Source organism: Galleria mellonella, unplaced genomic scaffold (assembly GCF_026898425.1).
Source record: "Galleria mellonella isolate WM207_F2 unplaced genomic scaffold, CSIRO_AGI_GalMel_v1 utg172, whole genome shotgun sequence".
Lineage (NCBI taxonomy): Eukaryota > Metazoa > Arthropoda > Insecta > Lepidoptera > Pyralidae > Galleria > Galleria mellonella.
The window spans coordinates 6,040,849-6,060,966 of NW_026442015.1; the positions used below are offsets into that span (position 1 = coordinate 6,040,849).

At 33.3% G+C, this 20,118-nt stretch overlaps 2 protein-coding genes across 3 annotated transcripts in view; both read left to right on the forward strand.

The window, feature by feature from the left end:
* The first annotated feature begins 1 nt into the window (after position 1).
* Positions 2–4,273, forward strand: LOC128200277 (uncharacterized protein K02A2.6-like). The gene is made up of 3 exons (XM_052893197.1): positions 2–659; positions 837–1,136; positions 1,335–4,273. The coding sequence occupies exons 1-3, from the start codon at positions 2–4 to the stop codon at positions 4,271–4,273; spliced, it is 3,897 nt and encodes a 1,298-aa protein (XP_052749157.1).
* A 3,431-nt stretch (positions 4,274–7,704) lies between these two features.
* Positions 7,705–20,118, forward strand: part of LOC113510538 (wee1-like protein kinase) — a 29,519-nt gene continuing 17,105 nt past the window's right edge. For both annotated transcript variants that reach the window (XM_052893046.1, XM_052893047.1), the window contains exon 1: positions 7,705–8,088. In XM_052893046.1, the coding sequence (XP_052749006.1) occupies positions 7,841–8,088 (248 nt within the window). In that variant the 5' untranslated portion in view covers positions 7,705–7,840. The remainder of the gene's footprint in view (positions 8,089–20,118) is intronic.

Consider the following 20,118-nt stretch of genomic DNA (forward strand, 5'->3'; position numbering starts at 1 on the left):
AATGTCAGTTTACGGGAGCGTGCCATTATTTGACTGTAAAAGTGATGAGTGGGGAGTTCATAGTGCACAGTTGAAAAATTTCTTTGTGGCTAATGGTATTAACGATACAAGCGACGTGAATGGTGTTAAACGACGTGCTATATTACTTAATTGCATGTCACAGGACTCATATCGGTTAACTCGTGATTTGTTATTTCCAATTGTGCCCGAGTCGGCCACCTACAGTGTGATTGTAGATACTTTGGATGCTCATTTTCAACCCAAAAAGTGCATATATGCGGAACGGCAGAAATTCTATTCGGCTAAGAAAGACCCCCACGAGTCCCTACCAGAATATGCTGCGCGTATTCGTGGCTTGGCATCTACATGTCAGTTTGGTACTTCGCTAGAAATGTGTATGACGGATCGTTTCGTCCTCGGCGTTGACTCCCCAGTTGTACGAGAGAAGTTATTTCGGGAGGATCCTGGACAACTCAAATTAACACGAGCAGTCGAGGTAGCAGGAGCAGTAGAAAGCGCGCAACGGGTTGCGTGTTCAGATCTGGCAGCGCTCAATATTAAATCTGAATCGGTGCTGTACGCGGCTGAGCGGACAGAGCGGCGCCATGCGACCGCTGGCAGGAGCCGCGACGTCGGCAGCGGCGGCAGCGGCGGCAGCGGCGGCAGCGGCAGCGGCGGCAGCGGCGGCAGCGGCGGCAGCGGCAGCGGCGGCGGCGGCGGCGGCGGCGGGTGCGCAAATGGCGTGACACCCCGCTGCACAGTATGCGGCGCTAAATCGCATTCGTCTTCTCAGTGCGGTTATCGTAATTTATCTTGTGATAATTGTGGTGTTAAAGGTCATTTAAAACGTATGTGTGCCTCGAAAAGTGTTCGTATGGTTGACCGTAATAACATTAAGTCACGTAGAAATAGGAATAGCGAAAAGCGAAGTAATTTTATCAGTGAATGTGATAACGAGAGCGAAAACAGCGATTATGCGCTGTTAAATAATATTAGATGTTCTGAGGGTGCGCCGATGACTGTGGCGGTGACCGCGGACGGGAAACCGTTTAGCATGGAAATAGACTCGGGCAGCGCGGTGTCGGCAATGCCGTCGGCGGTGTGGCGCAGGTATTTTTCTAAAACCCATCCACTCGGTGAGTCTGATAAAATCTTACGTACTTATAACGGTTCGTTGTTGTCACCTATTGGAGTATGTGATTTATTGATTACGTATAATAACAACTCTCAGTACATTCGTTTTTATGTGGTAAATAATGGCCCAGTTTCGCTTCTTGGCAGGGATTTTTTGTATAAATTTAATTTAGCACTAGTGACAGTAAATCACTGCTCAGCAAATAAGTACAGCTCAATTTTAAATAAATATAATTCCCTGTTTTCTGACAACCTTGGTACTTTTAATCGCTATAAGTTGACATTACATTTGAAGGAGGGCGCTGTCCCAAAATTTTGTAAAGCTAGAACAGTGCCCTTTGCACTCAAGGACAAAGTGAGTGCGGAGTTAGATAGACTGGTACGGATAGGTATTTTAAAACCGGTTTCTTATTCGAAGTACGCGTCACCGATTGTTGCCGTTTTAAAAAAGAACAACGAAGTACGTATCTGTGGCGATTATTCAGGTACAATTAATAAAATATTAAAAGTGGATTCGTATCCACTACCCAAATTGAATGAGTTATGTGCTTCCTTGCACGGTTGTCGCTATTTTAGCAAGCTCGATTTGTCACAAAGCTATAATCAATTTTTACTAGACGACCAGTCTCAAGAATACACATGTATAAATACACATAAGGGGTTATTTGTTTACACTCGGCTAGTGTTTGGCTTAGCAAACGCACCAGCGCTATTCCAGCGTGCAATGGTTCAATTGTTGAACGGCATAGATGGAGTCGTATGTTTCCTCGACGATGTGCTTATTGCCGCATCTACTCCCGAATTACACTGGGAACGCGTAGAACAAGTTTTGATTCGACTAAGAGATGCTGGACTTATATTGCAAAAATCTAAATGCTATTTTCTTCAGGAAAAAGTGGAATATCTGGGGTTTATCATAGATCGGGAGGGAATTCACAAAAATCCAGATAAAATTAGAGCAATTATTGATGTCAAGGTTCCTATGAATACGAAACAATTAAAATCGTTTTTAGGAATTGTAAATTTTTATCACAGTTTCATACCGCAAGCGGCGGCGTTACTAGTACCACTACATACTTTGTTGCGAAAGGATATCGAGTGGGAGTGGACAGACGAGCACCAAAAAGCGTTTAATGCTGTTAAAAGGGAATTGAGTTCATCACGAGTGTTATCTCACTATGACCCCCGACAGCAGCTCGTGCTTACCGTAGACGCGGCGCCAAGTGGGCTGGGCGCGGTTCTAGCAGCGCGCTACCACGACGGTGCCGAACGTCCCATCTGCTATGCGTCACGAGCATTAAACAAAAGCGAACGTGCATATAGCCAGATTCAAAAGGAGGCGACGGCCATCATTTATGGTATCAAAAAATTCCACCAGTATCTTTATGGCCGTCAGCAACCATTCATTTTGAGAACCGATCACAAACCCTTGTTGTCAATTTTTTCGCCAGAAAAAGGAGTACCTCAAATGACTGAATCTAGGCTTCAACGATATGCATTATTTCTCGCTGCTTATAATTACAAAATTGAATTCGTTAGCAGTGGAAATAATGTTGCTGATTATTTAAGTCGGTTTCCTGTGGAAATGGAACCGCAAGAAGTAATTAATGACACCGAAATGCCTAGTTATATTAACGCACTAGCGGCGGCCGGTGCGACATTGCCCGCCTCATTGGAGGAGATGCGGTCGTCTACTGCTGCCGACATTACACTTTCTGATGTCATACAATATATAAATAAAGGGTGGCCACGGAAAGTACGAGTAGAATTGCTGCCGTACAGCCGGTGTCAGCACGAGCTTCATGTTGACAATGGATGTTTAATGCGTGGTCATCGCGTGGTCGTACCCGAGGTATACAGGTCGGCTGTGATACAAGAACTCCATGCTGCGCATTTAGGCATAATGAAAATGAAGTCGTTGGCTCGAGAGCGTTGTTGGTACCCGGGTATCGACCGTGATATTGAACAAACAGTGTCCAACTGTGACCGTTGCATTTCCGTTCGGTCAGCTCCCCCGAAAGCTCACATGGAATCATGGAATTGGCCTGTATCTGTTTTTGATAGAATTCATTTGGACTATCTTGGGCCCTTAAGTAGTAAAATATTTCTTGTTTTAGTCGATGCTCATAGTAAATGGATTGAATGCTTGGATATGCCAAATATGACGTCTCAAAGTTTAATTTTAAATTTAAAAAAAGTATTTTCGAGATTCGGTTTGCCTAAAACAATTGTGACAGACAACGCAACAACTTTTACGTCTTCTGAGTTCGGAAAATTTTGTGACGTCAACGGTATCACTCACATATTGTCTCCCGTTTATTCGCCGCAAAGTAATGGACTCGCCGAAAACGCGGTTAAAACATGCAAACGATTTATTAAAAACGCGCTTAAAGATTGTTCCATAAAAAATATAGGTAGCCGATTAGATGATTATTTATTTTATTACCGAAATACGCCACACTGCACGACTGGTGTATCGCCGTCAGTACTCATGTTCGGTAGGAATCTACGATGTAAACTCGACCTCATATCTGTCCGACCGTCGGCCACAGGTCCTAACCCAATGTTGATTAATAACCGTGTACGGCTGAACCAGGAACGCCAACGACGTTGTTTCGGTGGCAAAGGACGATACTTTTCGCGATATGATAAGGTTTGGATTAGAGACTATCGATTTAATCCAAAAAGACCGGTGTGGGTGTTAGGATCGGTCGTCAGTCGTGTCGGTAAGGTTGTTTACGATGTTGCTGTAAAGGACACTGATATCGTTTGGAGGCGTCACATTAACCAGTTACTGGATGCGAAGACTTATAATGGTAACGTGAATAGTTCCGCTTGGTCATATGATAAGTACGACAACGGGACAACCTGTTCTTTGACCCACGATCTAACTACGGAGCCGTTTCAGTCAGACTCGCCAACTACGGCTCCAGGGTTAGGAGTGGAAGGCGAGGTGCGGCCGTCTACACCGGCCGGCTCGCCGGAGCCGCGGGCGCCCAACGATGCCGATTACGACTCGTACGGCACGCCTCCCAACGAGGCGCCCGAGCGGTCACCACCGCGCGCCGCCTCTATTCCTGGAGTCCGCCGCACACGATCGGGACGCCCAGTTCATCCACCCAAAAGATTATTTTTTTAGTATATAATTAGGTTTATAGCATAGTATATATCTTATAGTATTAGTAGTTATTATTTCTTATTAAGTTATGGTTCCCGTCTGCATTTCCCGGATTAATAATTAAGATTTTTTTTTTTATTTTTGTGGTTTTCTTTTATATATCTATATTGTAGTAATGTCTCGATATTAATTGTGGAGGAAAAATATAGAGCTGTAACTATCAATAAAATTAACTAAGACATTTTCTCATTCACTGTGCTGTAAATGTGAATAATGACCTAAGTTATTATATATAAGTTTTCATAGTTAATAAGTAGTCCTATGTGCTTACTTTCCCCTCAGTTGTTAATTTAATTGTGGAGGAGATGTAGTGAAGGTACTTTTGTAATAAAAGTTCGGAAGGTAGTATTAAAAACCTGGAGTATCAACTGAGGTTGTTTAATTGAGTGCTCCCGTATTTCCTGGACATTACACGTGAAAATGTACTAGCACAAACTCTTGATAATGCATCTGATACTATATTTTGTCTACCAGGTCGATAGACAATATCAAATTTAAAACAAGACAGTTCCAGTCTCCATCTCTCTATTTTTTCATTCTTAATTTTACTTGTATGCTTCTGATTGAACATAAAAGAGACAGATTGTTGATCAGTTATTAAAAGAAAATGTTTTCCAATTAAATGATGACGCCATTTACGTAGACTTTCAACAATCGCTGATGCTTCTTTCTCTATTGACGAATGGTTTCTTTCAGAATCTGTTAAGGATCGGGAAAAAAATGCTACAGGGCGTCCATTTTGCGAAAGCGTTGCTGCCAAAGCATGATCAGAAGCATCTGTTTCGACAGTGAACATTTGTGTGTCGTCAATTGCTACCAAAGCTGCATTTGCAATATCTTTCTTGATACTTTCAAATGATTTGCTTGCCTCATGTGATAAAGGAAATGAGTTATTCGTTATTAAAGGACTTATTTTCTCTGAATAATTGTTTATCCATCTAGAAAAATGTGCAAACATACCTAATATTTTCTTCAAGGAAGTTAAGTCTGTAGGTGCAGGCATAGAAAGTAATGGTTTAAGACGCTCTTTATCAGGCTTTACAGTGTTATTCTCTATAGTATAACCCAATAAGTTAATAGACTCAGAGCCAAACTTGCATTTATCTTTATTTAAAGTAATTTTATATTTTTCTACTGCTGTCATAAATTTGGCTAAGTTAGCATCATGGGTAAGTTTATCCTTTCCACAAACAGTGACATCGTCTAAGTAAGCATAAGTATCTGTAAGATTTTCATTATCAATAATATATTGCATCGTTCTTTGGAATGCTGATACGCCATTTGTAACTCCAAAAGGTATACGTGTAAATTGATATAATTTACCACATGCTTCAAATGCTGTATAAGGTCTTTCCTTTTGCAGAATCGGCACTTGATGGTAAGCACTTTTAAGGTCTATTTGGCTAAAATATTTATTCTGAGCAATTTTAGATACAAGAAATTCAATGTTCGGCAATGGATACGCATCAAGTTCTGTAAATTTGTTTATCGTTCGTGAATAGTCAATAACAAGACGTTTTCGATGCGTACCGCCACCAGTTACTAGGACTTGTGCTCGCCAAGATGACATACTTGGCTCTATAATTCCATCTTTTAATAGCTTTTGAATTTCTTCAGAAATGAATTTTTGGTCATCATCATTATAGCGCCTTGATTTTATTGCCACAGGTTTGATATTAGGCGACAAATTTGAAAATAGAGTTGCGTTAGGTAAATTTGCAGCCATAACATTGCATATCTTCAAAGAATCTCTGGGACCTCCGAACTGGAGTTCTAAAGAATGGTGATTTTTAAGCAAATCATGACCTAAAATAATGTCAGTGCATAAGTTACGTACAACTAGTAACTTGGCATTGCTGTAAGAGTAATTATATAATTGTATAGTAACATTACAGTAACAGGTGACTGGAGATGTATGATTAAGTGAAGCTAAAGTAATAATTTGCTGACAAGGTTTCTGTCTCAATTTCAAGAGTTGCGCCAATTCTTCATTTATGAAACTTATCGAGCTTCCGGTATCGATAAGAGCTTCGGCACGATAATTATTAATAATAACGGGTACAGTTGCCTTATGTAGACTTGGTAAAGAAGCTGCTGATATAGCAGCAACCTCCACAGAATAATTAGTATCATTTTCGTTTGTTACAGCAGCATTCATAGTTTGTTTACTTCGGCAAACATTAGCAAAATGTCCCTTTTTAGAACAAATCTGACAAGTACTATTCAAAGCTGGACATTTTATTCGCTGATGAATTACATTACTGCCACAGAAGAAACATCTTCTTTTATTTGAAGCAGCAGCTAAAGTAGACTCAGCCAAATTATCTCGTACAGTAGATACATCGTTGTTGTTCAGGGAACATATTTGAGTTTTCTTTTGTGAATTAGATGAAATAACGGCATCAGCAGAATTAAGGGGCAAAGAATTACCATTGTAAGCTAGGGAATTAATTTCTGCCATCTCGAGTGAAATTGCTTGATTGAAAGCTTGATCAAGTGAGAGTTCAAAATTTTCTAATAAACGTTGGCGAATTTTTTGTGAGGAAATACCAGCAATAAATGCATCTCTAATATATTCAGATCGATATTGTTCAGCTTTAACATCTTTGAAGTAGCATTTTTGAGCAAGAAGCTTAAGTTGGCGCAAGTATTGATCTATAGATTCATCACTGCGCTGCTTTCGAGTGCCAAGGATATGACGTGCATGTATTTCATTTTTTTGTTTAATGTAAGTATTATTTAGAATTGAAATAGCTGACTTATAACCATTACATTCTTTTATGTACACATAAACGCTGGGAGATAAGTGATTAATCAAGATTTTTAATTTATGCTCCTCCGTAAACTCACCAATACTTTCTGACAAAAAATTATCGAATGTATATATCCAATGTGTCCATTCTAAATCAGCATCGGTAGAGCTTGGATCTAACTCAAATCTTTCCGGCCGTAGGTAACGCGACAAACTTGTTGAAGCCGGCCCTGGAGTTGACGATATCATCTCGGATTCAAATTTCTTGTTACGGTTTTTTCTTGACATAATTAGTTGTATTTTATTAGTTGAATTAATTGATACAAAACGATATAGACCATAGGGAAATATTGGTTTAATTCAACTAAAAATAACGATACATTGGTATTATTACAGACAATAGTAGTTAGAAAAGGAATGTCACAATCTTAAGTCAATAATAGAAAAACAAACCAGTATTTGTAAAGAGTTTCGTATACTACATTAGTTAAACGCAACCATAGTCTGTATTTCTATAAACGCAGCCTAAGATTTCACCAATAAAAAGTCAAGCTATCAATGGACCATTAAAAAAAATAACTGTAGCCAATAGAATTGATCTATTCATCTCACCGGTCAAATGATGAACTGTGATTGGTTCAACAGTTAAACAGGTGCTATGCGTCATCCGCCATAACGTTGATCTAAAAATTGTGAAAGTACGCTTTCTTACTACAAATAAACTTTATATCACTGTGAAATTGTTAGTAAAACGTGTGTTATATGTGTAATTAAACATGAGTGAGTGGTACAGAATGAAGAATGGATTTAATAACAAGCACAACTCTTCGGAGTTGTCGGTTGAAACTTCTTGTGATATGTCAGACACTTTTCATTTATTTTCCGACAATCTGAGCCCCATACCGGCTTCTATAGTGCCTAGAAAGTTAGACTTTAGCACTTTAAATGACGATGATGGCATAAGGGATGCTTCACCAGCGCCAGCGTCACTGAGCCCTCCGTACAAACGGGTCAGAGCCCTCAGGTAAGATTGCACACATCTAACTATTCCAAAAACACCACTTCCTGTAATTTCTTGCTATTCTTCATTGATGCTTAACATATAATATATCTAAAGTCATAACATTTATCTAAATCAGACATAATATTCAAGTTACAATATTTGCTTACATTACTTTTGTTCATGACTTTATGTACAATGTTCTGAGAGAAACAAGTTTTTAAAAAGTATAACTATTGTTTTTTTTTTTTCATATTTATGAGAATATATTCAATTTTATAAATTACTAAAAAACTTTTTTGTCAACATAATAGTAAAACCAATTAATGACCATGTAATGATTGTATATTATATTACATTTTTAATTTATTGTGACACTAGAAATTTCTAGAATGATACTGGTATAGGGATATATTTATTTTCTTGCTTCATTTGCTTACTTATATATACATTTTCTCATATATACTTAAAGTATCTGTGTATTTGTTGCTACAACTTTGTGTGACCGAGATATGTTTACTAACTAGGATAAAGTGTAGCTCATGACCTTCTCCATCCTATATAGTATGTATATATTAAATCGTGATTAGTTAAGTTATTAAGATGCTAGGAAGTAACAAACAAACAATTTATAATATTAATATGGAATTTAGCAACCTGATTTGCAGCTTATTTACTTATTTGTTTAGATAAATTAATTTGCAATTAGTATAATTATGTTTTAATACAATTCTTACTAATATAATAAATGTATATACAGTAATAACTCTATTATCTAAATCAACTAAAACCAGGCATATTCCATATTATAGAAAATCTTTATAATCAATTACGAAGTTAAATTAAACAATATGCAATAAAATTTTAATATTTTTTTTTTATATGTAAAGGGCTTTATATACATCATTTAGGTAATATGATATAAAAAAAAAATTAAGAGCTATAAAGGTAATGGATTATATAATACCTATTTACCCAATTAATATACAATACCATTTTAAAATAGGTAATTAGAGTTGTGAGGAATAAATCTGAAAAATCAAATATTCAGATAATTCGAGATTCTACTGTAGTTATAAACTAATATTACTTGCTTTATTCTATATCCTCTCAGTTTTAATATATACTAGTGTCCCTTCCCAGTGTCGCACAGTTGGACATTTTTACATTTTAAAAAGTGGCCATTAAGCCTGCACACCCGACGGAAGCTTAAAAATGGAGTAACTTCTCCCATTTTCCTTCACTGTTCTGCTCCTATTGATCGTAGTGTGATGAAAAGTATACTATAACCTGCCCAGGAGTATGAAGTATAATTGTACCAAGTTTTGTTAAAATCCATCAAGTAGTTATTGTTTCTATAACGAACATACAGACAGACAAACAAAAATTTTACTGATTGCATTTTTGGCATCAGTATCGATCACTAATCACCCGCTGATAGTTATTTTGGAAATATATTTCATGTACAGAATTGACCTCTCTACAGATTTATTATAAGTATAGATTATTATATCAGCTGTTATTTGTCCACTGCTGAACATAGGCCTTTCCCATAATGGGAGATTTGACAGTAGTTGCCACACTTGGCAGGTGAATTGGCTACCTTAGTTTGGTTTGATGATGTTTTAAGAGAATTGCTGCTTCCCATCCCTCAACCATTAAAGGAAGGTTTAGTCCATTGTATGTCAGAATCATATAGTGCTTACATCTTGACATATTATTATGAAATTTGGTATACACATACCTAGATAGTATTTGGTATGAAGAAGGACATAGGCTTCTTATTTTTGTTCCATTTAATCAACGTAAATCCATATGTAAATGGCTGTGAAGTCATGGGGAAAAACTAGTTGGATATAATATAATAATAATAATAATTCTTTATTTGGAACAAAAACATTGGTTACAATATTAAAAAACGATGATATCCACAGAAGTATAAAACTGTGTCGCGAATATCAACGGCCTCCTCCTCATTGCAGGATTCCAAGATAAACATTTAAAATGTATGGTAGCTAGTTACATCAATGAAGACATTTTGCCATATCTAGCAACAAAATAAAACCTTGTATTGACTATTACATGTTTATCTTATTTTATAATCCCATTGATGAAGTAATATGCTAATTTTGCTTATGTGCACATACTTCATTTTTAAGCAAAGCTTTCTGTATCTATTTGATCATTGGTTATGATGTCAGTTGTGAATTATAAAACTATTATTTAATAGCTTTTCGTCTATTCATCATCATCGTGTTGATGATGATGAACATTATTCAGCTTTTTCTTATTTCGCTATTTTTCACCAGTCACGGCTGTGATTATGGTAAAATATTAATATATACATGGGCACTGTTATTATAAATTATTATTAATGTGTCTATTGTGCATGCTATATATATGTAGTTTTTTTTTTTATTATTTGTTTTTTAAATACTAAAAAAGGTCGTCATATATGTAATTGAAAAGGACAAATTTTAATTTTATATAAAAATCTTGTCCAGTCATTTATGCTAATATTTAAAACTGCTCAATTGGTTTTAATGAAATTTTGTAAATGTGTATTTTTATTTTATTTTTATTTTATTTTACTTTGAAAGGGAAACATATATCTATAACATATAAAAAAATATACATAACCATAACATAAATCAGTAAAGTTTCCACAATAAACTAAACTAAATAATCGAGAGCAGATGATTATTGATATTATATATGATATTGATGAACATAAAATATATATAATAGTATAAACATACACACACACACACACACACTTGTAAATATGTGCGTATGCATACACACACACTCACACACATACACATACACACATATACTTAACAATAAAAAAAAAAGAAAACAAATATATCAATAACAATTTTAACATGATTTTTCCCTATCCAATTAAACGGGGTTTGCCAGAAGTTCCTCTCTAACGTGTTTTTTATATAAATTTAAATCTTCTCTGAATACATCTAAAGAAAGGAACTGCTGATTATTACAATTGCAAGCTCTTATAAGATACGTATTATTATTATTATTTGTTCAGATTTGATAGATAGAATAGTTTTTTTTTATCTCCATGTGAAAAAATAATGGACCTAGTACATGGTGATAGAAAACAAAACAATTTTTAGCAGGCCAAGTAATGGTCTAAAAAGATTGTAGATTTGGGAATTAATAATGTTAATATAATGTATTGGGGGAAGGGATTGTTGGTAATGGGGAGGTTAGTCCTCATTGCTATCAATATACCGTACCGGGTCGACCTCTACGTGGTTTCCCCTGGAAACCATCATAACTAATTTATCAATGTATTAGTCACGATGGGCTAACTGACCTGCCTATTCATGTTCACCAATCATCTCGCACTGGTACCCCGCTAGTGTATACCGATAGCACAGGTGGGGTCATCATTCCATTATCATCCATTAAATATATATATATATATATATATATATATATATATATATATATATATATATATATAATGTATTTCAAATTATCAACAAAAATAACATGTTTAAACTACATAGATCATTAATAACTAAATAAATAATAATGCTATGCACTTGCTTACATATGTATATATATTGTTGTTTATGATTATATATTAGATTTTTGAGAAATAAACATATATTTATTTATAATTTGTGTATGTTAATTTTATTAGTATTCTATTTATTTTGTAATTAAGCTAAGTTCTTTTATTTGCTTGTACTTTTCCCGCACTAAATTACCTGTCAATTATCTTCTCTCTTATTGCACTAAATTGCCTGGAGGAGATCTGTTTTAGAGATATGCCTACCTTTGTTAGCAAGTTGTTAAACTAACCACTGTATCTTTTATAACAAGTGTACTTATTAATATACATATTAGTTAAACCTTTAAATTTATAGTTAAACGACAGCATAAAGCATCCTGTGGTATCAACAACAACATCCTGTTATTATTGCTGTAGCTATTAGAAAATTTGATAACCAAAATGCTACCATAGACAGTAGACAAGTCAAAACAAGTATCAACTTGTCCATCACATGTCCGAATTCTGTGCGGCGCCAGGTTGTCGCCGACGCCGACCTATAAACAACCGGTTTAACTATAGGCCATTTAAAATTTTTTTTTGCGGTTTTTTAATTGTATGTTTTTTGCTTCATTTCTATCTTGACGACAGCACCCTATATGTAGGTATAAATTATGATCTTTAGAACAAAATAATCTTTGAATAATTTTTTTTTTCTGTAGTGCCAGTACCAGAATATTAATTTTATAAGTAAATTTGACAAGATATTCTATATTTGAAAGTGTAAATTAAAAAAAAATTAGATATTGCATTCAGTTTATGACTGTTATCTGTATAAGAAGTAAAAAGTAGACCATATGTTCCCAATCAGGGTAATATTGTATCAAAACTATTGGGTGCTGATGTCTTCTATATGTCAGATAAACTACTATAATATTTCAAAGCTTTATTTCATATTACTGTGAAATGTAATGGAATGAATTATTTTTATCTTAATAACACCTATTTTGTACAAATGTGAAAGTTTATGAAAATGCATTATTACAGGATTTGTTGAACAATTTTCAATAAGTATAGTGTAGTACAAAAGGCAGTCTTATTGCTAAGCAATCTCTTCCAAACAACCTTTGGGTAGAAGGAATTAAAGAATAGATAAGTAGGTGGCTTATAATAAAAAAAAAATCCTTACCTTATGTTTACCTGATGGAAAGTGGTAACCATCAGTAACTATAGACATAACAAAGTATACTGTATCACCCATGATACCCTTCATGCATTGTCACTTGACTATGTAGTAGAGTTGGGTTATACATACCTAGCAAAATCTATATATTGGCCTAATAAACAGATATATTAAATATGGGTTATTCAATATATAATAAACAGTAGCTGATGCAAATTAATATAGTTATTGTGATGTACTCATTAAAGTTGAGACTGCAAGTCCCCCCGCTCCGGCCACTCCTCGGGGTGACGTCCGGGCGGGTGGTCGTGTGAGTCGCATTGTGACATATTATTGTTTATTATTTCCTACACCTACCTACCATACCAGGAGGACAGCACAAAATTGGCGACGAGGTGAAAATTTGTAAGTAAAAAAATATATATATATATGTCATACGACTACAAAATTACCTGTTCTAATCAGTCCAAAGAGTGTGTAACTATCGCGTTGTTATTTTAATGTAACTTGACACGAATAACATTAAACTGTTAAATTTCTAAATTCACAAGGAAGAGAGAAGATAATTTATTAATTCTTAATCAATTTATTAAATATAGAAAAGACTAAAAGCAATTTCAAAAAGAAATAAAGACTTGATTCTATAAATTGTATAGAGAAAGCAAAATATTGATAAAACATATTACGGTGCATAGTACGTTTTGTAATTTAGCGACACACTGTGACTGATTTTAACGCGTTTGCGCATCATAGTCGTACAATAACTTGCTATACATGCCTAAACAAATGGTCGGCGTTTGTTGATGTCTAGGTATACCGTACCGCAAGCTTTCTGTTTATATTTACATCACAGTATAAGTGATTATAACAGTTGAATTCTTAAGATAAGTGGTTCGGGGATACCAGCGAATACTGACTATACATACAACAAAATGTGCCTGCATGTATTAGCCGAGTCGGAGTAATTATTCTGACAAATAAAATACACCGTACAATCCGAATGAGCAAAGCCCATCAAATACATAATTCCACATAAACTGTAATCTATTTAGATACAAGTTTATGCAATTGGTGGTTCCGATTATAGAGGTTGCTTCCATAATAAATAGATTTGTATGTAGGTATAAACCTAATACAAATGTAATTATCGTAAGATAATTATGATATATTCAAACACTTCACATTAACTTCATTATTTGACAGATATTTGGTAAGAGTTGAGGTTACGATTTTATTTTTCTTACAAGGAACCAGCAGAATATTAGCGTTGCCGGTAGTTCTCTGCTTAATTCTTTCGCCTTAATAGGTTTCGCCGTTGGGGCACATAAATTTACCTACGTATTTATGTTGGTTTATAAGTTCAAAAGGCTGTGTTTGTAACTGAGAATAATCCATTTATCCACCTGTACAACAAGTACAAGTATTCGCATTTACAATATTGTTGCCTACAATTATAATAGCATACATTATTACGGTAGGTAGGTATATAATCATTTAATAAAAAATAAAATAAAAATAGTCTTTATTCCTGAATTACAGATTCTTTTTTTAAATTGTAAATATGTGTAAATAATTAATGTTGACATCAGCAACATCTTATTTTTCAGGTTGTTTTAGAACAACCATTTTAGTATAATCATTTATAAACACAAAATTCTCGGAAAAAATATAATAATAATAACTTATAATATTTTATTCAGATTCAATCCTTGACGGGGTAGTCAGACGCATTTGTTGACTACGATATACGGTTAATATATTTGTTAATAATGGTAACATAATTAGTTATTTATCGATTATCATTAGTTGACAGTATTTATATAAATACGTATAAATAATGTACCACCCATAAAATTCCCGTTTTGCAAATTGTCTTATTATGACATCTCAATTGTCAAATCGTAGAAAAATGCATTTCCTCAGATCTTAAGTTAAAAGATAATTCTACTAAAATAGAAATAAATATTGTGGAAGCAATTCAATAGAGACTGATGAAAGATCAGTAAAAGGACACCAAAGAAACCAAATCTTGTAAAGAGATTTCAAACGAAAAGAATATACGGTGTATGAAATGCGAGAGTACATATCAAAATAGTTATTTAATGTGTTGCAAGAAATAACTTCTTCTAAAAGTGTGGATTTATAAGCCATTTAGGTCAAAAGCAATATCGCACTAATCGAAATAAGTGCATGAATGTGCTAGCGCTAGTTATATGGCGAAATAAATAGTATAAACCAAATAATCCATCAAGTAAAAAATAAATAAAGTTACCAAACAATCATTCAACTCTCCTATAACTACATTCATACTGAATGTTGAACATACTTTATTCCATTATAAAATATCTTGCCAAAATGGTGAAACCAAATATTAACTATACTCTATTCCACTATAAAATATCTTGCCAAAATAGTGGAACTAAATGTTAACCATACTCTATTCCATTATAAAATATCTTGCCAAAATTGTGGAACTAAATGTTAACCATACTCTATTCCATTATAAAATATCTTGCTAAAATTGTGGAACTAAATGTTAACCATACTCTATTCCATTATAAAATATCTTACCAAAATTGTGGAACTAAGTGTAACTCTATTCTATTATAAAATATCTTGTCAAAATGGTGGAACTAAATGTTAACCATCCTCTATTCCACTATAAAATATATATCTTGCCAAAGTGATGGAGTTACATTAAACATACCCATTGATTTGAGTACAAAACTAGTATACCCATAAATTCGGGTACAAAACTAACATACCCATCAATTCGGGTACAAAACTAACATACCCATTAATTCGGGTACAAAAGTAAAATACCCATCAATTCGGGTACAAAAGTAACATACCCATCAATTCGGATACAAAACTAACATACCCATCAATTCGGGTACAAAACTAACATACCCATCAATTCGGGTACAAAACTAACATAATAATTGACATAATATTATATACCCATCAATTCGGGTACAAAACTAACATAATAATGATATAATATTATATACCCTTCAATTGGGGTACAAAAGTAACAATAATAATAATAGTCGACAAAACCTAGGACTACTTAAAAAAAAAACTAACCAAGAAAAATCTGACAAAATTCTAGGACATATAGTCCTAAAGACTCGCTGATGTACTGGGCCCATTTAAAATGTCAGTCTTGGTTGGATTTGGAAGAAGTAGAGAAAAATTGTACTCGTAGCTTATTGTGTACCTAAGAGACTGCTATGATTCTTTATATATTACAATTAAGTTGTATATTAATTTACTAAACACAAAACAAACAAAAAAATCCAAAATTCAAATTCAATATCTAAATGAACATCAGTTAGATATTGATCATAAAATCAAGTATTTAGTAAAATAAAATAGTATAGCTCAAATAAACAGAAAATATAATCGAACTTGTAGACAAAGCTGCGAATTGAGTTTCTCTAGTCATACTTATTTTAAAGAATAGAAAAAAGGAATATAAATCTGTCTGTCAAGGGAAAAGTCCTAAACAAAAAATGTGCATGCTAATCTTGGTAAAAAACATGTTACAATTACTACATAATTAAAATACCTAATATGTATTTACTGCACACACACAACAAGATAAATTTATTTGTTTATGCAAATAAATTTATCTTTATCTAAACCTGGCTTAAAAGATGCTTTTTATCAAATTGAGATTAGAGAGAATGTACTTAACTTTTTTATAACAAGCAAGTGGTTATTTCGTTTCGATTACGAACCTACTACAATAAATAATTAAAACTCTGTTTATTTAAATCTCTGTTTAAAGTGACTAAATATTATATTATTTAGTCTGTGTAACAATGGTACTTGTAATTTAACGTGTCAAAATCTATAAATTATATAAATATAATTTATTACTTTAAGTATCTTTATTTTTAATAACAGAGACTTACCTTAGTTTAAATATAAACAAATATTGGTCACGGTTTTGTAGCAAGACATGAAAACCACCAACTAATAGGTATATTATAATATACACATGAATGTTTTAAATGTAACAATTGGAAATAATCCCAAATAAAGGAAATGAATAAAACACCTAAACATGTATTGAATATCTTACACAAGATTAACTGTTTGTTTGTTAATATTTTAATTTCGAACAAATGATGTAAGGCTAAAACATGTCCTACATCTATTTAAATTCGCGATTCACAACGCGAAAGTTTAAAAATGTGTTCAACGTATTTTAACTTTGTAAGGCAAAATAATATACCTACATATCCGTACACGTAGGTTACAAGTAATGTATTAATAAAGGATTTATGTTCATGTTTAATCAATCGTAAGTAGAATTTTTAGGGCATGAGCTAATCTCAGAAAGTATTACTTGTAAGTCCCTAAAGACTATAGAATCACTTAGAAAACCAATTTTTTTGGAAAATTTTAAAGTTATAAAACTAGTAACCTATATTGAGAAATAAATATGATAATGTGTTATAATAATATTTAGATTTTATGTTTAAATATTTTAGATATATGTATAAAACTCTATATTATCAATATCTTAAATTACAAGTTGTACACAGTCACACTTATCTATCTTTATCAATTTATTGGTACACAATAAAAGAAAATGGACTCAAAATTTGGCTACAATGACTGAACAAATACGTAAAATGTTAAGGCGTAAGCTCGCTAAATATACTGTGTTCAGAGTTCTGGAAAGAAAAGCAAACATTTACAGTAATTCGTAATTTCAAAGCAAAAAGAGTTAGTAAATTGTGGACACTTAAGTTTTATAAGCCATGCAATTAGTAGTTAGATGCTCCCAGGAAAACTGAACCTTAAAGTCAATCATTACAAACTCTTTAAATACGAATTCTGAGTCCTTTATTAATGGTTTTCTATTTTTATTTCATTTGAGATAGCGTAAACGAGCATTCGCTACGACTCATGATAATTATTCTGGCACCCCGGCACTGTTGCCATAAACAGTAGATTATGTATCAAGGTACAAAGGATTGATACCAGTCTCGGTACATATAATAGATGTTGTAATCAATGTTCATGAAGAAATAAAATTTTGTCTACATGACATCTGATCTAAAACAATATATTATGTAACATTCCTAAAATTAATCGATGTCTAAACTATAATAAATGTGACATACTTATGTAAATATTGAGATTATAAATAGTAACGTCTCAAATATTGTCAGTATATGTATTGTAGGAATTATTAATTGGAATTCTGATATACTTAGTATAAGACCATAAATCTTCTTAAAAGTACATAAATAAAAGAAATTTTACAAGACTTGACACTTTATTCAGCACAACATTGGATAACTGCTTAGAATTTGGTATTAAACTATACTATTCGACACCATATTGACCGCAGTAGAACGAAGCAAGTAGAATACAAAAATGTGACATTATAATACGTGTACAAATAAATTAAAACCCAAAATCTGACTGGAGGGATAAACTCCTGCTATACCTCATAAGTTACAATATCATGCCACATTATTGATTTGTCATTAGAGATAAAATCTCTTCTATTGTAAATGCTAAGAATAATAAGATTTATTTAGAATGGCAGAGACAAATCAATAAAAGAACATTTTAAAATTGGAAGGGAAAGATATAGTGACATAGATATTGAAAATAGGAGAAAGTGTATTCGGAATATAATTAAAGAAAATATATATGCGATACTTCAATCCCTGTATACATATATTTATTGGCGCTATATCTATAAGAAAATATGGGACTAGACAAGAATTGAGATAAAATATATACACAATAATATACTTAAGAAGATGGAAGATCAGTAAGAAATTATAAGGATGATGAAACGAAAGATCTCGATGGACTTCGAGAGGAAATAGTCATATAGTTATTTTTATACAAACCAGTCTTATTATATTTAGTTGCCTAAGTTATATTTTGTAACATAATATATATGGTAGTATCATGATATTATTTTAGTTACTTATGACTGTAATGTAAAACTATATTGGTGTAGTTGTATCTATATGAAATTTGTGAGTAATTGTATCCTTTCACATTTTGTTGTAAACTCAATTTTGTTTGAAAAAAGCAACAGCTAAGTTTCTTGCCCGTTCTTCTTAGCTGAAATTGCATTCCGAATGGGCGGTAGATTTATAAAAAAAATGACTATTCAAAAATGCTTAAAAAATAATAATTAAGTTTCCTAGAGTAAAAATATTCATATTCTATTATTAATTTAAAATATTTTGAAAAGGGAGAGATGTGATGTACTCATTAAAGTTGAGACTGCAAGTCCCCCCGCTCCGGCCACTCCTCGGGGTGACGTCCGGGCGGGTGGTCGTGTGAGTCGCATTGTGACATATTATTGTTTATTATTTCCTACACCTACCTACCATACCAGGAGGACAGCACAGTTATCCAACCGGTATGGTATCGAAACAATATCTAAATGGGTGACGACCTTTTTCCCGCCATAAATGTTTACAGGAACCCAATATATAGATATCCGAATAGTACCGATATTACTACTACCTACTATGAAGTATGTGTGACAAAAAAAGATACAGCTGACAATCCTGTCTCGATTCGGTTACGAATTCAGTTAATGCACAGTTATCTCAAACAATAACATGACCATGTGATCGCACAGCTGTTGTTCACGTGAAAAAAAAATACATACGCCCACAAAAACTGACACCTGAATGCACCTTTATTTTGGACATCAACTACATAGTTTTTATTTTTAACGTCATAAGGTTGCGTATTGATTTGTATTTTTTTTTGTATGATCTATTTAAAAAAAGAATAGGATATCGTCATTGCGGCGATTTTAAGTTTGGAATATGTAGTTACCGTAGATAAAGAATAGCACCCAACGGATTAAAAAAAGTATGTATGTATACGGATGTAATCCCGATTATGGTAGGTAGGTAGTTAGATGCATTTTTTTAAACCGTTACTGTAGTAGAATGTATTACACGATATGACCACATTTTGTCGAACATATTTTAATGTATTTATTAGGTTAAATAAGGGACTAATACAGAACATTTTTCTTAAAGAAATAAGAACGAAAAATTTTAATTTTCAATATTTGGACCTCTCCATACTTACAGTCTCCAAATTTTGTCTAAGTTTTTGTTGTATTTCCACTACCTGGGTTGTTTTTTTTTTTTTTTTTTTTATAGAAATGTCTATTTATAGAAAAATAATTTCAATTTTTCTATGTATGTCCAAGTTATGTTATATATCATCATCATATTTATTCTTGTTTTTGCATTGCATGATTTGACCTTGATATCGCAAATAGTCACCGGCATCTATAGAATATATATTTATTATAATTCTACTAAGATCCATTGCA